The 24,687-nt window shown below is 38.3% G+C and overlaps 1 protein-coding gene across 1 annotated transcript; it reads right to left on the reverse strand.

The window, feature by feature from the left end:
• Window positions 1-6,008: 6,008 nt before the first annotated feature.
• LOC127654069 (protein Jade-3) lies at window positions 6,009-24,687 on the reverse strand. Its single transcript, XM_052141041.1, has 12 exons — window positions 24,518-24,687; window positions 18,611-18,673; window positions 16,981-17,040; window positions 16,748-16,827; window positions 16,444-16,601; window positions 16,145-16,335; window positions 15,469-15,680; window positions 15,150-15,317; window positions 12,813-12,929; window positions 11,582-12,040; window positions 11,252-11,369; window positions 6,009-8,162 (listed from the first exon to the last, which is right to left on the reverse strand). Exons 3-12 carry the CDS (start codon window positions 17,027-17,029, stop codon window positions 7,315-7,317), a joined length of 2,400 nt encoding a protein of 799 aa, XP_051997001.1. The 5' UTR covers window positions 17,030-17,040; window positions 18,611-18,673; window positions 24,518-24,687; the 3' UTR covers window positions 6,009-7,314.

Consider the following 24,687-nt stretch of genomic DNA (forward strand, 5'->3'; position numbering starts at 1 on the left):
TGGGAATACTTGATCCTGTTCGGTCAAGTATTTTCATCATTGCTTTCCAGGGTCTTGATAATAATAATAATAATACATTTTATTTATAATGTGCTTTTCTAGTACCCAAAGCGCTACAAACAGATGCCAATAAAACAAATAAAGTACAAAAGTACTGTAATACAGTACAAAACAATAAATCATTCTAAACAATACAACAGAACTAATCAATACAATAAAATACGAGTCATCTCAATCTATAAAAGCAATTTTAAAAAGATAGGTTTTTAAATACTTCTTAAAAATGTCTAATGGTGGAGCATCTCTAACAGCAAGAGGAAGTGCATTCCATAATCTAGGTGCAGCAACTGAAAAAGCTCTCTCACCCATAGGTTTGAGTCTACAAGGAGGCTGCTGAAGAGTAAAAGAATCAGCAGAACGAAGAGAACGAGAAGGCATGTAAAGGGGCATAATCACCCAGTATGACCGGTAATAGTCGGTTGATTGTATATTATCCCTTGTTTACACTACTAGCTGATTTATAATTCAGTTTTAACAGAACAAGTGCTGTGCTGGTTTAACTTATAGTCAAACTCAGCTTTTTCTTAAATGATCAATAAGCCTTTAGGCAGCACTCAAGTCCTGCTTTTACAGCTAACACAGCAGCCCCTCAACCAAATGAAAATCACTTGATTCTGAACTAAAGATAAACTGGTTAAGCTTGCAAACAACATCAGATAACAGTAGAGCTCGGATTGATTCACCATCCATATCAATATTTAGATTAAATGACAATTACTCAATAATAATGTGCAATTGTTGGTAGAAATATTGAATGTCTAAGACAATTGACTCACTTCATAAATACTGCTTAATGATGAACCCCAGCAAATAATACGTGGTAAGGTGTCAATACAGTTAAAGTGGGACACGTTTTGATAATTTGTCATTGGTGTTATTTTTGAAATATGATCCAATGGCAACATCAATCTCATCCCATACTATAGGATGAATTAATGTTTTTAGCAATGGAAGAATATGCACATAATGATAGATGATTAAGCTTAAGTGTCCCACTTTACCTGTATTCAACCTATTCTACATAAATTTGAAAGATTGCACAGCTAAATGGTAAAAAGCACAACCCCAACCACTTTGACATATACACTTAAACTTAAACACCAACCATAAGAGTGAAATGTTTGAATTTTAATTCCACAACCTAACAGGAAGCACACACTCTAAACATCTCCATGTATGAATGTGAATAATTTCCTCATTATCGAGTTCTCTCAGTTAGCTGGCAGCAGGAGACAGGTACAGCCTGAGGAAATAGCACAGTGTGTGGAAATGGTGTTTTTTGGAGCAGAGAAGATTAATAAAACTGTGGAGAACACTTCTATTTGAACTAGCTAGAGGGCTCTGGGAGGCGAATGAGGTTGAGGGAAAATGACAATACACTAATTACTGCTTGAGAACCCTACATGAACATGAACTGTGACCTCATAATTGGAAATGATCTCTGAAGCCCACTAAGTGTCAGAGCATGCTTTAATATGGTCATTCTGATATTTAGTTAAAGTGTAAATAACGATAAAATAAAGGTATAAAGTAAATATTATACCAAATCTTAAAGTGATTTCAGAATTTTGTTGTTATCCTGATTTATTGGAAAGCGCACCATCCCCTGCCCCCAACTATTATCAAAACAGAGACAATACAATGTGATTTGAAATGAGACAAATGTATTACCGTATTCTCCGCTGGATGCCAGTTTTTTGCTAAGTGGCACAATCAGTGCAATATTTTCAGGATGTTAATGGAACATAACAATGAAACTAAATGAACAAACAACACAGTATTCCTTTAAAACAACAAAAGAGTGTAGTGCACAAATTTGTATGTGAAAACTGTTGTCCATTTTCCCCTCAAGCCTGAGTGCACAAACTTACAGTACATGAAGTTAGCAACCTGGTGAACTGTGAAATTCACAATTTGCCATTATAGGTTAAATAGTTTTAGACAGAAACTTTTTCTAAAGCATATTGTTGTCTCTCTAAACCAGGCTCCATTATTATATTGTTATTTGTCCTTTACCAATGAAATGCAGCACTTAAGTAGTTGTCATGACTTCAGTATGGTTTTAAGGGATCACAAACTTAAACCTTCCAAAAATTGGCCCCATTTACTTCCATCTTAAGTGTTTCACCGTAATCTCGATTTTTGCATTTTTTTAAATAAGGGAATTAAAATACATTTTTATGGTAATCAAATTTATGCCTCAAATGCTCTATTGATCTTAACTTGCATTAAAACATGGAATATCCTTTTTATTTATAAAGGTATATCTATTGATGTATCATTTAAATCTCAAACTTTAAAAAAAAACTATTTTTTTCTAGAAGTGTCCCTAGGCAAGCTTTGTTTAAATTAAATTACATTTTGTTGTCTAATACTATGACATTCATACATTTAGGTAGGGATGCACTGACATATCCACCACCAATACACTGTAAATGATTTTTGTTGTTTTAACAGTATTATTGCTGTATTTCCACCATGCCTTACTGTAGAAGCTGTTTACAGTATGTTACTGTCAAACTGAACTGTATTCTTTAGGAAACAATGAGCAGGAAAATAATTACAGTAATTTACTTTTAAATTGCATGAGAACTGGTCCAATCTCAAATCTGTACATTCACAATTTAGAGGGGAAATTTGTGGTATTATTCAGGGATCTATTATCAAAAAGACAAAACCCAGATGTCTTTTCTGCATTGGATTTACTCATACAATTGCATAAAAAGTATAACTGTACGGGAATGCACCTGGGAACCTATGAACGTTGAGACTTATAATCATTTTTTCAAGCATTCATCATTTGACAGTGAAGATCTGCACGTCATTTTCGACATGTAAAGTTTACGTTCTCAAACAGATACAAGCATGAGTTATAACGGCCATTCTGTTTAGTATTGAAGTAAGCACTTACAAGTTTTGAAGTACTAATGATCTTGTCTGTGAACATGTTGTATTAACACTGGTCGAATGAGCACAACTCGTCTGAGTTATACCGGGCACTTTATTTGACCCGTACATCTAAAATAAAGTTATATTATGTACAAATACAACGTGTAAATATTTTGCTCAGAACTTTATTCTGTCTCCGTCCTTTCTGAATGATGCACAACCTTGCCATGTTGATATAAAAACAAGATTAAGTTCCATGATATTCATTTATTTTTGTCTTTTTTGTTCTCTAGGTCTGGACAGGCAAAGAATCGGTGTTCTTTCAGTCATTGGACATCTGGTGAACTTGATATTGAAGTTTTTTAATGGACTTCGATGTGTGGTCATAATTTACTTTTATGAGCAACATTTATGTTTGAGTTGTCATTATGTAATAAATGTTATGTTTGCAAAAAGGCCTTAATTGGTTCATTCTTTTTTTAACTTGTAATAAATAGAAGTTAGTTACGCCAACCCCGTAAGCTATAACTGTGCCTACTGTGGTTAGTTCTATGGTATGAACACTGCATTTAATATACAACATATAAACAATTACTGTAATACATTTTAATGTACAGATAATATAATGTACTTTAATAAACGTCATACAAAAAACGACCGTAATTAATGTTACACTACAGGACATATACTGTACATAATTATACAGTATGCTGTAAACTACTGTAGATAGTTTTACAGTATTTTGCTGTGGTATGGAATACTGAAGCTTGCTGGCTATTTGTTGCCAGTAAGTTACGGTTTACTTTATGCTAATTGTTTTATAGTGTAAGTTTAGGCCAATTATTAACCAAATTAAAACCACCGGCATATCGGTCATAATTATGAAAACACAGATGTGATTTTTTGAATTATAAATTATGGAAAATTACTGCATTGTATAATGTTTATACTTTTTCTGTGTAGTATAAAGAAATTCCTACCAAAATAAAATTACATCTGAAAAGTAAAGCATATTGAATGCATAATGTTAATTATGTACAACATTAGCTCTGTTGCGTAGAACAGCAACAGAAGTTTAAAAATGTTTTAGAAGTCCAAAATAACCTTGTTTCCCCACATCAATTGTCATGTTATCATAGTTTTTCTTTTTATATCTTTTTTACATTGTATTTATCTCTTAAAACATTGTCCCATCATGTGTTCAACAGATCCAATCCATGTTCAAAGGAAACAGTTTTTTGTTAGAATCAGTAATTGGTATCAGACAAAAATATTCTTATCTGTGCATCCCTAATTTTTAATGTGGCATAAAAATATAAATACATACTGAAGATAAACACCATGTATGTTAAATACTTTCGTGAGATTTATCGTGGGAGCACAGCTTATTGTCCATATTACCAAAACACAGATTGCTTTCTCTCTTGAGCTAAAATACTGCACAACCTCTCATGCATGTAAAATTACATGATTGTTTTATTACCAGCCCAACAGGCTTTTTTATGGCCTTACATAAAACATAACATGAAAAGTGATAGCTAGATCAATGAAGTGAAAAACAATAAAAAAAATTATTACGAAAGGAGTCGTCCTATATACAGTATCTCACAAAAGTGTGTACACCCCTCAAATTTTTTTAATATTTGATAATATCTTCTCATAAGAAATGACACTTTGCTACAATGTAAAGTAGTGAGTGCACAGCTTGTATAACAGTGTAAATTTGCTGTCCCCTCATAATAACTCAACACAGCCATTGATGTCTAAACCACTGGCAACAAAAGTGAGTACACCCCTAAGTGAAAATGTCCAAATTGGGCCCAATAATCATGTGACTCGTTAGTGTTACAAGGTCTCAGGTGTGAATGGGGAGCAGGTGTGTTCAATTTGGTGTCATCTCTCTCACACTCCCTCATACTGGTCACTGGAAGTTCAACATGGCACCTCATGGCAAAGAACTCTGAGGATCTGAAAAAAAGAATACATAAAGATGGCCTAGGCTATAAGAAGATTGCCAAGACCCTAAGAGCTGCAGCATGGTGGCCAAGACCATACAGCGGTTTAACAGGACAGGTTCCACTCAGAACAGGCCTCGCCATGGTCGAACAAAGAAGTTTAGTGCACGTGCTCAGCGTTAAATGGGGGGGGTCAGCCTGTCAGTGCTCAGACCATACGCTGCACACTGCATCAAATTGGTCTGCATGGCTGTCATCCCAGAAGGAAGCCTCTTCTAAAGATGATGCACAAGAAAGCCTGCAAACAGTTTGCTGGAGACAAGCAGACTATGGACATGGATTACTGGAACCATGTCCTGTGGTCTGATGTGACCAAGATAAACTTATTTGGTTCAGATGGTGTCAAGCGTGTGTGGCGGCAACCAGGTGATGAATACAAAGACAAGTGTGTCTTGCCTACAGTCAAGCATGTTGGTGGGAGTGTCATGGTCCGGGGCTGCATGAGTGCTGCCAGCAATGGGGAGCTACAGTTCATTGAGGGAACCATGAATGCCAACATGTACTGCGACATACTGAAGCAGAGCATGATCCCCTTCCTTCAGAGACTGGGCCGCAGGGCAGTATTCCAGCATGATAACGACCCCAAACACACCTCCAAGACGTCCACTGCCTTGCTAAAGAAGCTGAGGGTAAAGGTGATGGACTGGCCAAGCATGTCTCTAGACCTAAACCCTATTGAGCATCTGTGGGACATCCTCAAATGTAAGATAGAGGAGCACACGGTCTCTAACATCCACCAGCTCATGGAGGAGTAGAAGTGGACTCCAGTGGTAACCTGTGAAGCTCTGGTGAACTTCATGCCCAAGAAGATTAAAGCAGTGCTGGAAAATAATGGTGACCACACAAAATATTGACACTCTGGGCACAATTTGGACATTTTCACTTAGGGGTGTACTCACTTTTGTTGCCAAAGGTTTAGACATGAATGGCTGTGTGTGGAGTTATTTTGAGGGGACAGGAAATTTACACTGTTATACAAGCTGTACACTCACTACTTTATATTGTAGCAAAGTGTAATTTCTTCAGTGTTGTCACATGAAAAGATATAATCAAACATTTACAAAAATACACACACGGTCAAATGTTTTGAAACACTTACTCATTCTTTACTATTATTCTAAAATGTGAATTAAAAAAATACTATAATAAAGTCCTCAAAACTATGGAATAACATGAATGGAACTATGGGAATTATGTTGTGACTGAAGATGCTGAAGTATAACAAATGTTGATTTATTTTGGATTTTGTTTAAAGTTGTCACCCTTTGCCTAGAATTTGCATAAATGTACTCTTGACATTTTCTCAACCAACTTCTTGAGGAATCACCCTGGGATGCAAACAGTATTGAAGGAGTTCCCATCTATGTTGGGCACTTATTGGCTGATTTTCTTTATTAGTTGGTCCAAGTCATCAATTTAAAAAAAAAAAATTATATATTCGTTTTATAATTAAATAAAATAATATGCCCGCGACCCTGTACACAGGATAAGCGGTTGATGATGGATGGATGGATGGATAAAATAATATGGTGGCACAATTTGATTCAATTCAGTCAAGTGTTTCAAAACGTTTGACAAGTAGTGTATATACTGTATGAGCATATATATATATAAAAATAAGGTTGACATTTCTGGTTACTTCAAGACAATGATGGAATACCATTTCAGATTGCACACACACACTTTGTCAATAGAGGGAGCAAATCAGACAGCAATCATGCCAGTTCTAACATTACCAAAGAAAGAAGGGGGAAACATCAAAGAGACCAAGGCACAGAGAGGGAGAAATAGAACAGAGAAAACAGTCTGATTTGATATCTTCCAGACAGCCAAACAAATCCTCAGAACAACCAAACATGTCACATCTGAGGTCTTAAGTCTTTATTTATTTGCATAACCATATCAGTAAGAAAGTAGGATGTTTCAGTATGTGGAAACCATCTTTAGTACACAAACTACTATGTACAGTCTACAAAAACTGAGGTTCATTATGTACAGAAACATGGCTTCAAGGCCCATAAAACCTACTGTATGCCACACACGGTGTGCTCTCATTTATTGAGTCCAAGTAATGCAGAAACACTATGGATTAGAGCTGGGTAGAGAGACACAGTGATGCATGTCAATCCAAAAGAGAGGCCCGTTATAAAAATAGATGGATCTGCATCAATCTACCAGGGAGAATATTTTGGCACACCATGCTAAAAACCATTGCCTGATCATCGACAAAGTAAAAAAAAAAAAAAAAATTGGGCTGGGAAAATCTGGCACTTATTATAACCACTGGAAAGTTTACAGTAATTTGTAGCAGTGGGTTTGAGATTTTTTTTTTAATGGCTTTAAAAGATTATCACCTTTGCACCTTTGTCCTAGAGGTAAAAGATAGTTGTGCTCGAGTTTTCACTGACTTTACGTAGTCCCCAGCAGGAGTTCTCTGATTTTGGCCCCTACTTCCCTGCCGGCACTTCCCCTTAGCCTCAGGCTCAGAGTCACTGAGCTCTGCATCCGGGCAGTAACCATCGCTGTCTTGGTATGCTCTGCTGCCACCTAGTGGCCGCTCAATGGAAACCGGCTTGGTGAAGCCAGAGGATTTGAGTGCGTTCTTTTCAAAGGCCCGTAGATCCTCAGTTCGTACTAAACTGACAGTTGCTTCTTTAAGGGATCTACTGAAGTGCTCAAGGGAGGTTTTGTGGAATCCACTTGCTTGACCTTTCCCTAAAATCCCAATGCGTGTTTCTTGTTCAGTAGGTGTCTTACAGGAAGTGTCTCTTTGAAGTACATGCTTCTCTATATTGCCGTTGGCTTTCAGTTGGTGCGTTTTCTCCTGTTCGGCTTTGCCCTTTCCATTGGGTGATTGACCATGGAGGGCAGCATGCAAAGCCAGGGGTTTGCCTGTTTGTTTCACAGCCAATGGAGGCGTTCCATTATCTCGCCGTATGTAGACCGAGGCAGGTATGAGGCCGTTAGCGCGCTCCTCTATTCGTGCCCGGCTAAGATGTAGCTGTGGTTTTCCCTGGCCAATGCCGCCCTCAACACTGTCATACACATTACCGCTGTTGTCCGGGCACAGAGGTCCATTCCCAGATTTGGAGCAGGTTTTGCCATTGCCAAGTGCCACTTTGGGCATTTTGAGCTTAATGGTTATTCTGGGAGGAGGTTGGAACAGCAGGTTCTCTAAAGACGATGACACCGTAAGCCCTGTCAATAAAGCCAGAAGTCAGTAAATTATCTTCACACTGTCAAAATTGTCAAACCATTCATTTACGGGATCTTCTTGAATGTGCAAATTAAACATGGGCGAACCGATTACATGTGGCCAACGGAAACAGCAGTTTAACCCTATCAAATGTCAACTATCAAATCAAATGTCTCCTGTAACCACTTGTGATGGGATTTTTGGGGGAGAGTCTTTGATTTTATGAGTATATGCGTTACTACAGAATTTTAAAAAGAAAAAGAAAAAAACTCAAATATTCTTACATTTTAATCTTGCGATATTTAAATGCGACATTACAAGCAGAATGCTTATTGTTATTCTAGTCAAGTACCTGTTAGAATTGAAGGGATAGTACACCCAAAAATGAAATTTCTTTCATCATTTACTCACCCTCATGATATCCCAAGGTGTGTATGACTTTCTTCACAAGAACACATTAGAAGAGAAATTTAAGTATAATGCAAGTATTTTGAATTGGATTAAACTGTAATCAAATGACTGATGATCACTTGTGTTTGACTTATTTTTTATATTATTATCATCTGTATAATTATTTTCAACATCTGAAGTACCTTATTTTGTTGTGGAGGTCCCATGAGGATACTACATTTCTCAATTTTCAAATTATATTTTGGTTGCATTTGAGAGCAAATATTTTTCATTGATTGTGTAAAATAGGCACATAATATAGGAATATCGATCGCAGGGCCCTGAATCGAATCAAATTGAAATTCGTATCGCGGCAGATTTTAAGTATCTGCAAATATCGGATCGCAGGCCAAGAGAATCGCTATAAGATTGTATCGTGATGAAACTTCCGAATTATACCCTTTCTGTACAGTAGCTTGGTTGGTTTTGGATCTGTATTTATACTTTTCTTTACTCACAGTGGTGCATGTGTGCTTATCCTGGATGTCTCAACCGAGAGGAGAACGTGAGATTATGTCTGTATCATGGCAAAACTGCTTTAACTCCACCCTCTCCTGAAGCGTTGGATTATAGTTAAAAAGTTCTTAAATAGTTATCTTTTTCACACCAAAACCAATCGTATCGCTTTAGAAAACATTAATTTAACATCTGGAGTAGTATCACAAATGTGGTGCTGTCTGTCTGTGATTTTTGGAGCTTCAAAAAGAGAAATCTCTATTCACTTGCATTTTAAGGACCTACTGAACAAAGATATTTTTACATTTTTCTTCAAATGTGTTCTGGTGAAGAAAGTAAGTCATACACACCTGGGATATCATAAGGGACAATTTAAACCCATGTTGTAGCAGAATGTTTAATTGACTGTGAGCAGTGTTCATTTTCCTAGTTTGTTTTTGTAGTCATAATTTGTCTTGACAAAATGTCTTTTAAATTTAGTCAGTATTTTATCATGTCATCTCAACCTCATGCCACAAGAACAGTTTCTTCCCATCCGCCACTTGCCTAATCAACAAGGCCCAATAAAGCTTTTTCTGATTCTGATGTCATATTCATTGATTTAAATCCATTTCAAATAGCATATATTTTTAGTCGACAAAACTTTTGTTTGCAAAAATGTGAATCATGACAAAAATATCTATCAAACTGTAACATACCAATCTGTAACCAAATATTCAAACATATAAAAATATGTATGTTAATATGTAAGAATAAACAACATGGGCTCCTGAAGTATTAGCTACTTTTTAGAAGTTACACTGTTGTAATTCCTTTCGTTTATAAAGCTTAGGATATTGCATTGCATGTAGTGCGTTTTTGAGTAAACCGCATATTTACAATGCAAGTATTCTGAGTAGCGTGGAACTTGGTTTAAGTTCAACTGTCCATTAGTTTTATTGTCTGAGCAGATGAAAGTTGTAAAATTATGTTTATGTTGTTGATATAGCAGATAATCACACAGGTCTCTGAAATGATGATTCTATGTTCAATGGCACCATCTAGCGATCTGATATTTCTGAGTAACAACCGCACATCCAGAGATTAAGATGTATCAGAATGGTCATCAGGGTTTTGCTAGTCATCTTTCTTACTTCATGGATCACTGCGTGATCTCTACAATTAAGATAATACAAAATTTCAAATCAAAACAAAGTCCATTTATTTATTTACTTGGCATGCAGTCTTGTAATAAGCGGGATAATGAGGAGTTAAACAGTCATTATCAACTACATAAACACCAACAGAACTCCGATGCAAAACGGAGGTGGAATCTAGTTGTTCTATCTAGTTTTTTTCTTTTCACATAATTTCAACACAAATCAACGTTTTACGTCCATTTATTTTAAGTGGTTAGTAGCAGTGTAATAAGCAGGATAATGTACAGTCAGCCAATTGGTACTGTAAAATAAACACATTCAAGGTGATACAAGACCTGATCTTGATCGCCCGGACAGGGCTTATTTTGCAATATCCAGCTGACTGTACATTATCCCTTATTTAATCTCTCATTTATAGGATGTGTTTGAGTAAGTTAATTAACCCTTCAGTAAAGATGATTGGACAGGTGTTCAGCTCATGCGGGGAAATTCCCAACATGCCATGACAGGATTATTTAAATAAATTCTTCCAATATTTTAATTTCTTTTGAACAAATATATAGTGTTGAAGTATTTATTTTTATATATATATATATATATACACACACACACACACACACACACACATTTACATCAACAGTATGTTGAAATTAAAACCTAATGGGTCTCGTCTTTTTGTAATTGACAAAAAAAACCTGTTAACGAGAATTTGTGTCAGTAACTTTTTCTACAAGATTAAAACGGCGGTTGAGTAGGCAGTGCTTCGCTGTTGTCCAGGGCGCTTCAGGATGATTAGTGTTTACACTACAAATGTGGTGTGATGCAAATTTTCACTACCCCCCAACTTGGTTAGAGTGAACCGATCGCAAATCCTTATGAACCCTGTATACACTTGTATTCAGTGTTGTACACTTTGTGATTGTATCATCACAGATGCATGTTAATACCAGGTGCAAGCAGAATCCTAAAGTCAAAAGCTCAGATCTAAACCATTTTTTTCACTCATGTTCATTTACTTGAAAAAAATTAAGAAAAAATTCTGTTACCAGCAGACAACTCTTGGTTGATGAGCTTGACGTGCAGATTGAAAATTTGCTCCTGAGCTTTACTTTGAGACAGCTTCAGTTTCTCTCTCCGACTCACCATGTAGCACAAGTTCCTCACCTGAAAAAAACACAAACGGACACATACGGGTCACATTTCAAAAACTAAACACCAACAACGTGACACTGATGGCCTTATATATACATAACACATACATGTAAACTTGTCAACTGAAATTTTTTTAAATTTAAGGTGAATTTAAGGACAAGTTGAAATAATTTTTTAACACTATGAGGAAGAAAAACATCATCCGTGATAACAGCAGTTCTCACCCTCTCCAGGTCCTGCCGTAGGTGCATGAACATGCGCATGCGTGTGTGGATACTGTCCTCCTGTGGCTGTAGAAGCAGGTTCTCTTCATCTTCTTTCGGTGGCAACAGGGCTTTGTTAAAGTTGCTTTTCCTCTTCATCTTCCAGTACTGAAAGATGAAATCCAGCAGGTAGACAGGCTGTCCAAGATCCTGGGACACTTCTTCAGGATGCACAAGGGTATAAAACTCCTCCTCTAGCTCCTGAAGTTTCTGCGCCCTCAGGCCCAGCTTCTCAGTATCGGTCGGAGGTTTATGACGGGCTGGGCTCAAGCCCGGCTCTCCTACTTTGGGTTTGCTGTGCTTCAGGCAGTAGGATTTGAACTTGACCTCATCACCTTCATCCAGGATGGTCTTCATTTCCAGGCTGTGCTCAAAAGCACAAGTGACGTGGAAAGGGATGGTGCAGTTCTTAACTGAGCACTGAAAGATGAGACAGCGTTAAAAGGTATAGTTCACCCAAAAATACGTTATTTCAAGCTCCAAAAAGCACCATAAAAGTATTATAAAGTGATTAAAAGGACTTGTGCTCTACAGCTGAAGTCTTACGAAGCCATACAATAGCTTTCTGTCAGGACCGGACTAAAATTTAAGTTGTTATTCACTGAAAATCTCAACATCCACACTAGTTCTCCTTGATGTGTTCATGAGGGTTAATGATAGAAGTAATCAAGTCCGATTTGTGAATGAATCTTCCTTATGAGTTGGCTCAGATTACAAAAAAAGTCTAAAAGGATTTGTTCCTGAATCAGACTGATCACTGACTCCATGATCCGGCCGCAATGGTTAACAGCCCACAAGAGGTAAAGACTACCTGTGAATAATGACTTGCAGTATATTTCAGTCTGTACCCTCCACAGTCATTATAAATATAAATAAAAGTCAGACCACATTTACGGTGCATTTTTTGTAATTTCTGAGCTTGACAGCCCCAATCCTCATTTACATTCATTATAAGTAACGTGGCCAAGATATATGTAAAAAAAAAAAAAATATATATATATATACACTTTAATAATAACAATAATTCACCTTTTGTGCTCTATGGACAAAACAATGTCATATGGGTCTTAAAATGACATGAGTGAGTTAATGATGACATAATTATCATTTATGGGGTGAACTATTCCTTTAAAAACATGCTACATGACACTCAAACACAAAGCCTTTAAGTTTCTTTGTCCTCCTGCATTACCTGTATACAGGCTCCAGTCTTGAGCTTACAGAGACTACAGATGAGGGACCAGCGGCTCGGGGGAATATGAGACACTTTGGTGATGGGCTCCATTCTCTCCGGACACGCAATGCTCACCTAAACACAAATAAAACTCTTAACATTTCTCACAATATTAACTAGACTTCTAATATTAACTGAAGTAAATGTACCGTAATTTCCGGACTATAAGCCGCAACTTTTTTCCCACGCTTTGAACCTCGCGGCTTATACAATGACGCGGCTAATATATGGATTTTTCCCGCTTTAAAATTTTATAAAAAAAATAAAAAATAAAAAAAACATTCTGTGACGTGCTCAGTTTTTTGGCGGCGTGAAGCTTTCATTAGACCAATGAAATTGCCGAACGGGTTAAGGTCAAAACAACTTTTTTTGTTTACTGTTTATATTAAATCGTGCGCGCTCAAACTTCCCATCATTCTGATTACGGTAGTAATTTTGTCACCCTCACCATGGCAAAGACATGGAGAAACGCATATGATGCTGCTTTCAAGTTGAAGGCGATTGATCTGGCTGTTGAAAAGGAAATAGAGCTGCTGCACGGGAGCTTGGTCATAATGAGTCGATGATAAGACGTTGGAAACAGCAGCGTGAGGAATTGACTCAGTGCAAAAAGACAACTAAATCTGAAGCTATTCAACTCCGACACCGAAGGAGATGAATTCAGTGGTTTCATGTGCACAAGAGGAGGAAGAAAGTGACCAATTACTTTCTTGGTAGGCTACTGTTTACTGCAAATGTTTTATTACAAGCCGTGTGTGGCAGCGGGGGCGTGGTCAAGCGCCCGTACGTCCGGGAGAGAAAAGCTGTAAGGGCGCTTACACCTGCGCTAAATTATGTCTAACACCGGTGTCTAATTTCAAGTGCCCTGCTTCACGTGTCCTTCTTGGGAAAACTGTCACACGGGCACCAGTGTGACAGTTTTCAGCAGGGCACTTGACGTTCCAGGTAAGGCTTTTAATGGCCACAGCAATGTTTTACAATCAATTTTATAAAGTTTCTCAATTCTTCTATGCGCCAACACTAGACTGACGTGTCACTCTCTCAGCTCTGTGGCTGCTGCCTTTTTATGCCGCTCTCCCCATGCTTACTGAAATTAGACACCGGTGTTACACATAATTTAGCTCAGGTGTAAGCGCCCTTACCGCTTTTCTCTCCCGGACGGGCGCTTGACTACGCCCCCGCTGCCACACCATGTTTCATTAAAGCCTATTTATTTTTGTTACAAGCCGTGTTTCGTTAAAGCCTGAGTAAAGTTAATTTGTTTCAATGTACCGGTAGGCACCTGCGGCTTATAGACAGGTGCGGCTTATTTATGTTCAAAATAATATTTTATTTAAAAATCAGTGGGTGCGGCTTATATTCAGGTGCGCTCAATAGTCCGGAAATTACGGTAAGTGGCGTTTGCCCATGCAAAGTTTGCCACCCAAATGTGGTGGGTGATTGCCAGGGTGTTGCTATGCAGTTGCTAAAGTGTTCAGAATAGTTTTTAACACATTACTATTTTATCCACCAGTATAATCGCTTAGAAAATTAATAGCATACCTTTTCTAAACATGCGGAATGATTTGACTTATGGTCACCTCACCAACATTAAAGGAAATGTTCACCCAAAAATTCTCTCATCATTTACTCACCTTTATGCCATCTCAGACTTTTTAATTTGCTGAACTCAAATGAAGATTTTTAGAAGAATTTCTCAGCTCTTTTGGTCCATACAATGCAAGTGAATGGGTGCCAAGATTTTTAAGCTCCAAAAATTACACTAGTCAGCATAAAAGTAATCAATATGGTTAAATCAATATCTTCAGAAGAAATATAACCGGTGTGGGTGAGAAATAGATCAATATTTAAGTCCTTTTTAGTATTCTCCTCCCTGCTGATTCAATCTCCACTTTAACTTTCAGGCTCACATTCACATTCTTCTTCTTGTTTTTTTGCCGATTCACATTTTTCATCCATATCACCCCCTACTGGGCAGGGTGAAGAATGTCTAGCAAAAAAGGACTTAAATATTGATCTGTTTCTTAGCCACATCTATCATTTCACTTCAGAAGACTGGAGTCGCACTTATTATTTTTATGATACCTTTATGTGCTTTTTGAAGCGTCAAAATGTTGGCACACATTCACTTGCATTGTGAGGACCTAAAGAGCTGAAATATTCTTTTAAAAATCTTCATTTGTGTTCTGCAGAAGAAAGTCATACATATATGGGATGGCATGAGAGTGAGTAAATGAGAGAATTTTAATTTTTGGGTGAATTATCCTTTTAAGAGCATACAAACATCCAGCTTACCTCCGGTATCCAGAGAGCACAGCTAACATGACCCCATTTGGTGCCCGCCCTGGTGGCCTTCATTGCGCCCCCTATTTTTGGGCACAGAAGGCACTGGGGATTGATGCCAAGCACACAGGTTCTGCATAGCCAGTTTCCATGTGGCACTTTCACAATGCCATAGCAGGCCTGCAACAGAATACATTACAATGAGTATGGTCATTAGAATAAAGGCTTTTTTATTACTTCAATAACAATATTATAAAAATGTAAGCAAAGGGCACCTTCAGGGGAGTTAAATCTGTATCTGTATTTATCGACGAGGACATTAAGGTCTCACCTGGTGCACACAAATGTTGCATTTGTCACAAAAGACCATGTCATTGCCCTCCTCGCTGTCAGGCGAACGACACACATCACAGATGACGTCCTCATCATATTCAATTCCCAACCCTTCCTCAGTCTCGATGGCATGGTTCATGTTTTCATGGCACTGCCTCTCCAGAGCCTCCATCACCCGTTCCATTGTCAACTCATCCACCGGCCCATCACCTATAAGATACACACATTTTATTTGGTTCCATATAGATTATCTTTGTTTTCTTAAAGGGAAAGCTCACCCAAAATGAAACTTCTGTCATCATTTACTCGCACTCATGCTGTTCCCAACCCGCACTACTCTTTTGTTTTTTTTCTTCTTCTGTGGAATACAAAATATTTAAAGCAGAATGTTACCCTCAGTCACTATTCAATTTCATTGTATATTTTTCCATACAGTGAAAATGAATGGTGACCAAGGCTAGCATTTTACTGCACCTCATTAGGTGTTCTTTAGAATTAAGTCAGTGATATGGGTTTAGACCAACCTGAGGGAGAGTACATTTCAGTTTTGAGTGAACTATCCCTTTATGATCACCCTATGAAAGTTATAACACAAACGGAAACATAGAGAGCCGTGTGGCAGTCCATGACAAATTTGGGCACAGTCTTCTTTATATTGCCATTTTCTCTCTTACCCATCTGACCAAGTTCTGCATTTAGCTGCTGGAGCCAGTACAGGTCCATATCATCTAGGTCATATCTGCACATGGCCTCTGCCAGCTCCTTGATGTTGACATAACCCGTCTCCGTAGAGTCCTGACTCCAGCACTGAATATACTTCCTCGGTTTGGTGAAGAGGACCTCCTTTGGCTTCTCTGCCATTATCCTGCACAAAATCACGAAACAATCAAATATTTTGCAAGTAGTTATTTAGCAGACACCACTTATAAAAAAGTGTTTTGTTGTTACCATGTAATGAGAGTGCATAACATACCTCACAGAGGGCTGAGCGATGGTCTCAGGACTGGCGGGTACTTGTACACCTTTTTCCCATTCCTGCTTCCAGGTGTCAGCAAGCAGGTAATAATCCTCTGGAGAGATGTGGTGAGAATCCGGCAGCTTCATTGCACTGATCAAGTCTTTTCTGAAAACCTACAAGGGAGAAATGGGAAGAGCACACACATTAACCTAAATGAGTGATACGATTGATTTTTTTGTAAAAAATAAAAAACTCTATTATAGTCCTGTTGATGGCAAATCAAGGGTTGCAAAACAGAAATAAGGTCTTATGTACTTACCTCTGCCGGTTTCTTCTGAGCAGAGGCGGGGGTTCCTGGTTTGCTTCCATACTTGTAAGAGGAAAAGGATGTCGAGGGACCTTTACGGTAAAGGAGACAGGGAGAGAGACAAATAATATATCCCCTTCTTGACAATAAGTTTTCACAAAGCTCCAGCTTTACAAGGGACATATAGATATGGTTCATTGACTTCTACATTCATTAAGGATTCAGTATGGCACAGTTGTCCTCACTTTCATTGTCTGAACTGTCACTGCTGCTTGAAGTCCTGAGCCGTTTCATCCTGACGTATCCTGCAATAGGAAACAGAACAAGAACATAAACTTAAATGCATCTTCAACTCAACCACTAGAGAAAGCCTTTTCACCTAAACAATTCAGATACAATGATATTTTCAACTCATATCGGAGCTGTTTTTATTCACCTGTACTAACACAACAAATATTTTAAAGACTGGACACTTTTTGAAATAGTTTTTGAGAACTAATTTAATGGCTAATTGCAAAATTGTTAATAAAGTTACATGGTATACCCATGTTTTTTGGACAAGGTACTATGACAATACAATGTTTAAGTACCCGTGAGTAACATTTAAATACTATGATATTCCCGGGTGAAAAAAAAACTGCCTAATGGTGCGTTCAGACCAGAGGTGTCGACAGTCTCAAATCGACCGGAAGTCAATCATTTTCTATGGCAGCCAGAGTCTATCGGCGGCGAGAAGCGGCACGGCGCATCTGGGGCGGTGTGGGCGTCAGAGGAAAGTTCAAGTGCAGGCAACATTATGGTAATGAGCTCTGACTCGGTTTGGCAGCAACCTATTGGGAATATAGAATTGCTCCGCTCTAGCAAAGTCTAGAGAACACAACAGTGTAAACTTTGGTTCCCACCAAACAATAGTTCCGAAGACAAAATGGAGGAGAAACGGATTATTGTCTTGGCGGTTTTCCCATAATATATTATCCATCCCCGTTTCCTTACAGGGATATAAATAATAATAAAAAAAGATGCGTGGACTAAGGTGTGTGAAATTGTTGGTGTGCCAGGTGAGTTGATGAAGTGGATATTATGGTTTATATAATATAATAATATATTAAAAGATTTGAGGATAAACGCTACTTGTGATATGTGGGCAAAAAGATACCGGTCGACATGTCTGGATGTTTTGCGGCACCTTTAAACATAGTTCACAAAACCAAGCATTCTGAATTAACTTTGCTGCCTATCTCAACTACATCAGAGCATCCACGAATCTTCCATAGCATTGTTGGCAGGGCAGCCATAGCGAATTTTGACGCTCTCGCCGCCTCTGGTCTGCATACAGTTGAGCATGAGCCTGTCAAAGTATACTCCATTTATGGCCATTTGGCACATGCATGCTACGACTGTTCTAAGACACCGGACAATTTCTCTTTAGGAGTTTAGACCCATAAAAATTACTTTATTTTCCTTCAGACATTTGTATTTCCTTGAGTTATACAAATGCAGGTATCTTCTGACCTCCTCACACATGCGTTCTTGACACGCACATCTACCGTTTACTGTTTTTACCTTCGTCTCCTATTATTTACCAGCAATTATGTCTTCCTCTAGCTTTTCTTCATGAAAGCAATGGCTCAAATGTGAGTGTTGGTAAGAAAAATCAGGCTGCTCGCATTCGGTGCTTAAGCACTCTGCTGATGACGAGATTTGCGTCACGCATCCTGTAAATAAGGTATACTTTGGGCTTTAGTAGTTCCATTGTAAAAATCTAAGTACCATGGTTTCACAATATGATACTACTGATATCACGGTTCCATGATACCACCACAGTACTTTTTTGTAAGACCACCTTGGATGTTTTTCCTTTTGTTTAGCACTCACCATAAATTTAAAGCGCATGCTAGTGTATTATTCCTCTGTGCTTCTTCTGTCTTTTGCTCATGCCTGGAAAACAAAGAAAAAAAGACATGAACAACGAACACAAAACTGATAATATAGTTAAAAAGCAGGTATTAGATACCCATCAAAGGACCGCATGTACCATGATTTATTATGCTCCAATACCTGACTGAGAGTGGCCTCCTTAAATAAATATTAACCAAGCTCACTTGGAGCAATTGCAGACAAACCACACATATGAAAATTTTGCCTATTTACACACACACCTAAATTGAAAAGGACAGCTTATAAGCAAGGCACATTACTTAAAGTACTAATATTTCTGATGAGTTTAATTCACTCAGGCCAAAACTAAAACAATTTGTCCTTTTGTTTAAAGAAAAAATAAAGAGATAACTTTGATGCTGACTTGAGTGGAATCCATGCTGCTCTACAAACTCAAAACGCAGTAAATATGCCATGACTAGGGCTGGGATAAACGATTATTTTTTAAACGATTAATCTAGCGATGTATTTTTTCGATGCATCGATTAATCTAACGAATCATTTTTTTTTTTTTCGGTAGGTAATACCGGTTTCATCGGGGGTGGGGGTGTATAAAATGTAAAAAAAATAAAAAATAAAAAAAAACATTTGCCGGGAGTTTGATTGACTGGCGATCTGATCAATCAATCATAATACGCCATTTTTGTCCGACAAAGCAGTCAGGAGAGAGAGAAGATTAACGTCGGTGGATCTGAATTTGAATAATGGATTGTAGGCTACTGTACTGACATCTTTCCGCGGTTAAAACAACAGTCCTTCTGATGTAGGCTACATTCATGTTTAGCCTATTTGATGCTATAAATTAACGAAGGAAAAGATGATCGGTTCACGAGCAGCTTTAACTGAGGCAATCTGTCACGACACATTAAAGAGCCACAAAATAGTAGGCCTATTTATGGTTTAATTTTCTTTGAATGACCAAATTTGAAAGTTGAGACTTTATTAAATGTTACCTGCTTGGTCCTGTCTGTCAGCACGTTGTCAGTGTCCTCTATGTATTTTTCACGACATTCATAGCTATAAGCGCATTATTAATAGCTATAAGCGAAAATATAGGTGTCGACAACGTATTATAGCCTACTCCAACATCGAGTGCAAAGTGGGGAGTTGAAAAAAAACTTACGGTGCTCTGTCATCTGCAGCTGCTCCCAGGTGGCGCCTCTTAAGATGCTGGTGCATTGCCGTGGTGCTAGAATGGAAGGCCATCTCCATTTTGCAAAGACGACATATCACGGAATTGATTTCTTTTAAATTAAAGAATTCCCATACTTTAGAGGAACGAGTGCATGCCGCCTTGTACTTCTGATAGTCTGAGGAGCTGCTCGTGTTGCTACTACTCGCCTGCGCCGCCATCTTTGTTTTGGGTCCGACGAATCGACGCGCATATTTTGCGTCGACGAGTTGTCCCAGCCCTAGCCATGACTGAAACCAAGAAAACTGGTTTCAAAGTGATTAACCAGCCAAATCTGTATAATAAAATGGTTTCACATTTTCTGTGAGTATGAACATAGTTGAGCCTACCCCACCTGTCTCCGGATAATATTCTAGGATAAGAGACCTGATTTCAGTTATAACTTTGATGAAAATGTGAAATGTTTGGCTTGGCCTTTTGCACACTTTTAAATCAAAGTGGAAAAAAGAGATGTAAAACAAGGAAGATGGGGTGGGATTGAGAAATGAAGCAAAACTTGAACTTGCGTAGCCCACAAGAGCTTCACAACTCGGCTTCACATCGAGTTGGAATCTGAACAACTGATATGCCACATATACGAAACAACATGCTTTTAAAACCTAGAATTATAAATATGTCATTCCACTTGTTTAATATGGTGACAATTTGCTTGAGCTGGTTTTTTATATGGTAGTGTTCAGCATTCAGTGGTAGACACTATAAATACCCATAGACAGAAAACCGAGAAGACTTGAGCTGGAATATGCCTACTTGGTAGCATGTAACCCTGCATAGAGAATTACATGTATAGTGCCCCCTGATACATACATAGTACACTCACCACACACACACACACACAAACACACACACACACAAAAGAGGTTTTACAGTAATGTCAATGTCTGCATATCAACCACAAAACCCATCATAATAAAAGTGCATGAAGCCTGTATTTAGCTTATGTTATAAAGCTATAATTTCACTAATTTTGTTCAGAAACAAAAGTGCCAGTTATATAACAGTTTAGCATAAAGGATTGAGTACTAGTTGCTTCAAGCCAGACCCCCCGAAGTCCACAGCAATCAGTGTAATTACCTGTTCTGACAGCTCAGAACAGCTTGAAGACCATTAAAGTCACACAATGACCAACATTATCAATAATAATATAATACAGTAATAAAATAAAGGGATATTCTTGCGCTATTGTCATTGTGCCCTCTGTGTGAGGCAATTAAAGGGATATTTACACAACATTTTTAATTCTCTCATTATTTACTCACTCTCATGCCATCCAAGATGTGTATGACATTCTTCTGCTCAACACAAAGCAAGTGTAATTGAGCTTGAAAACATGATTATGCCTAAAGACCGCAATGGCAACATACACAGCGAAAAAGATGTTACATTTTGGTTTGTTCTCACCCAAAACCGATTGGATCACTTCAGAAGACATTGATTAAACCACTTGAGTATTATGGATTATTTTATGATGCCTTTATGTGATATTTGGACTTTCAGAGATCTGGCCATGATTCACTTGCTTTGTATGGACAATGAGTTAAGATATTCTTCTAAAAATCTTCATCTTCATCAATGTTCATCGGGGATGCCATAAGAGTGAGCTAATTTTCATTTTTGGGTGAACTATTCCTTTAATACCAGGTTCCTTTAGCAAGCATTAGCTTGGTAGTATAGTTCTAGTATGGTACATTGTAAACACGATTTATATTGTGAGCAATGTAGCAATCTCCAAATCAGCTGATTTGGCATCAAGTTTACTTATCCAAAGCAATTTATTCAGCAGCACCTTTGTCTTTATCTGAATTTTCCATGTATAGATTTTTAATTTTGTTTTGGTGATAATTATTGATGATGGATGTTTAATGACAATACTGTATTTTTCAGAACACCTTTTATGATTATTGGTGATGATTATTGATGATGGATGTTTTAAGGCAATATTGTATGGATCATTAGTACTGTATAAAACAAGCATTTTATGAATGAGCTATGAATTTTCACAATGTAAGGGTTAGGAGAGTATACACTTAGTGTGCCTCCTCACCCGCTCCCCGACGGACTTTTGATGTGGATCTGAAGAGCCACGTTTGTGACAGTAATGGCACTTTTCCACTGCATACGGTTCGACTCGTCGAGTCGACTCGACTCTACTCTACTCTACTCTTCTGAGCCTTCTTTTCCACTGCAGTTTAGTGCCGCCTCAACATGGGTGGGATTATAGGCTGATCGTCATAGTTGCGCCGCCTCTACTGCCGTGACATCATCTTAAATGCAACACAAACATTACTGACCATAAACAACACGACCGCTAGCTGTTAGCTACTAGCTCATTGTGCTGCATAAAGCAGTTGTTGCATGGTGATTTTACACAAGTGTAACAGTTAAATTGGCCTGGTTGTTTTAGAAGCAAGCTTTCCAGTAGCTGGTCAACTAAATAAAGTGAAGCTTTCAAGCAGAGTATAGAGTTAACATACCATCCTGCATCGTGGACTCCAACAACACTCTCCCTCCTATTGCTCGCCGGTCTAGATAGCGTCGATTGGTCGAAGCACTTCAACTTTTCCTTTATGGTCTGTAGTCACTTTTAAGTTTTTTCTTTTCTTTACACTTTTCCCTATACTGTTGGAAAGTCTGGTGGTAGCCGTGTGCGACATTTTAGTTTCGCTCGTCGCTAACGAGAGGAACGTCTGCACCTCGTTTATTGACCATGGCGTGGTTTTGCACACAGCCTTTTGTTTTTACAATTCGAAAGTCGTGTGAACAAATCAGAATCAGCTTATTGCCAATGTCCCGTAGTCATCCTGGTAGTGACGATTCTCTCGGACCAATCAGTGATCTGCAGGGTTTTGACATCACATTTAGTATCAGCTTGGCTTGCTTGGAACCTCGACCAAGGTGGCACTAAAAAAGTATCAGGTACCAGGTACTATCCACAGTGGAAAACCCCCAAAATGCAAGCAGAGTTGAGTTGTACCGTGCAGTGGAAAAGCCCCATAACAGGACTGCTTTTTTTTTGCATTTTAGAAGGACCACAGTAGTGAAGTAACAGTATTGATGGCTGCAATTTCTTCACTACATTTATAATTGAGAGCTGGGGTGGTATCTGTTGTCTCTATTTACAGTCTTTGAAGTGTAAAAGTGATTCTCTATTTTTACATACCACACAACCGGAGTCCGAAATGACAGTGGTTGACTCTTGTCGGTAAATGAGGCTAAAATGGAATGTAAATAGAAATGGCTTACATATATTTGACTTTGCATATTTAGCCGAGATATGAGATAATTTTAACCGACACAATTACACATCAGCTTTGAGGCATTAGTGGAAAGGGAAGACATCCTAATCTGTTTTAGTGTGGGGTGATCTGTCTGTGCAGAGCATTGTAATTTATCATGGTGCAATAGGGGTGGGGGTTGGCTGTGTCATTAGTATCACAAAGCAAGGCCACCCTGTAACCCTTTAACAGATCAGTAACTACTGAGAGCTAATTCACCCCACACCCTACCTCACACTGGCCTAGTGTACTGGAAAACCTTCCCATTTACTAGCTCTATACAAATACAAGTGTTTACCTCTCTCCTAAATGACATGTTACCCATCTATTTTTAAATAGTTTATTTTGTGACGTTGAATTAAATATTGTTTAGCCTATATTATGACGTTAAACTGACACTCGACAAGAAGCACAGTCATTAAAGGCAATAGATGGAGATTTCGCGGGAAGTAGAAGTGGAACGGAAGTTCGAGGAGGGCATTCCCGCATTCCTTCAACTGTACTTCCGCTCCAAACTTTGTTACATTATGGACGTATCGCTTCAAAATGATAATAATACGAGTGATTTTGTCTCAATTCTACATTTAACTTCAAAAATAGCATCGCATTTATATCACTGGAACTTTATATGTAAAGTTGTACCTGTTCATTCATTGCTTTTATGGTTTATGCGTTCTCTACTGAACGATAAAGACACAAACGTGCAATTGTGACGCTTTCAGTAGCAAAAAAATTGCTTGTTTATATGAAAGCAGGCTACAAATTATAGCGTTAAATAAAGCAGTGTAAGTATGCATCATCAAAAGTAAAAATATAATTTGAAACATCGCCTCGTTTCCTTTATAAGTTGAAAAACACGATGCAACGAGGACGCCTTTGTTCATTATTGTGATTTTTAACCTGTAATTTGCACTCAGTCCATACTGTATCAAAATCTTCACACAGCCAAATAAAGAATAGCACGGCAAACTCGGTTATAGTTTACTGTAAAGCGTCCCTAAACATTAGTACTGTAGCTATGTGTGAGCATTAGGTGGTGGTGGTGGTGTCCTCCATTGCTAAACGCTTGAGGATTTCTGACGGCCTTGGCGCCAAACTCGAGCCGCCTACATGACGAACACTCTCCAGTCACTACAATCACTCCCACTGCCACAATTACACTTCATATGTGTAAATAACACCATTCCTTTTGTAATCGCAAACTTTAGCGCAAATACGTCGGTATCGCTGCTACCAATATTGTCACAGTTTTCTGGTATAGACGGTAAATCCCTGCTGATTAAGGATCTGTTGGAAGCAGCAGGCCGCTGCTTGGATATCTGGCACACTGAGCCCTGTGTGAAGACACGAGCAGTATTGTTCGTGCTGCACCCTTACCTCACATCCAAAATCCACTGGGCCGATCGCACGAGGCGAAAGACTCCGCAAGGCTGTCTTCAAGTCAGCTGTCCAGAGATGAGGCAAAAAAGCGTGTTTTTGTGTGTGTGTGTTAATTTTTCTTTTCTGTCCCACTGTCAATATCCCAAAAGCAGCAATCACCCTCTCAC

This window comes from Xyrauchen texanus, chromosome 13, assembly GCF_025860055.1.
Source record: "Xyrauchen texanus isolate HMW12.3.18 chromosome 13, RBS_HiC_50CHRs, whole genome shotgun sequence".
Taxonomy (NCBI): Eukaryota; Metazoa; Chordata; class Actinopteri; order Cypriniformes; family Catostomidae; genus Xyrauchen; species Xyrauchen texanus.

Coding starts and splice junctions, on each gene's coding strand:
- LOC127654069 (XM_052141041.1), bottom strand. CDS start 17,029: ATGAAACGGCTCAGGACTTCAAGCAGCAGTGACAGTTCAGACAATGAA. Junction 16,336..16,443: donor ATCGCTCAGCCCTCTGTGAG/GTATGTTATGCA, acceptor GATTTTGTGCAG/GATAATGGCAGAGAAGCCAA. Junction 15,681..16,144: donor TGCAGAACTTGGTCAGATGG/GTAAGAGAGAAA, acceptor TGTATCTTATAG/GTGATGGGCCGGTGGATGAG.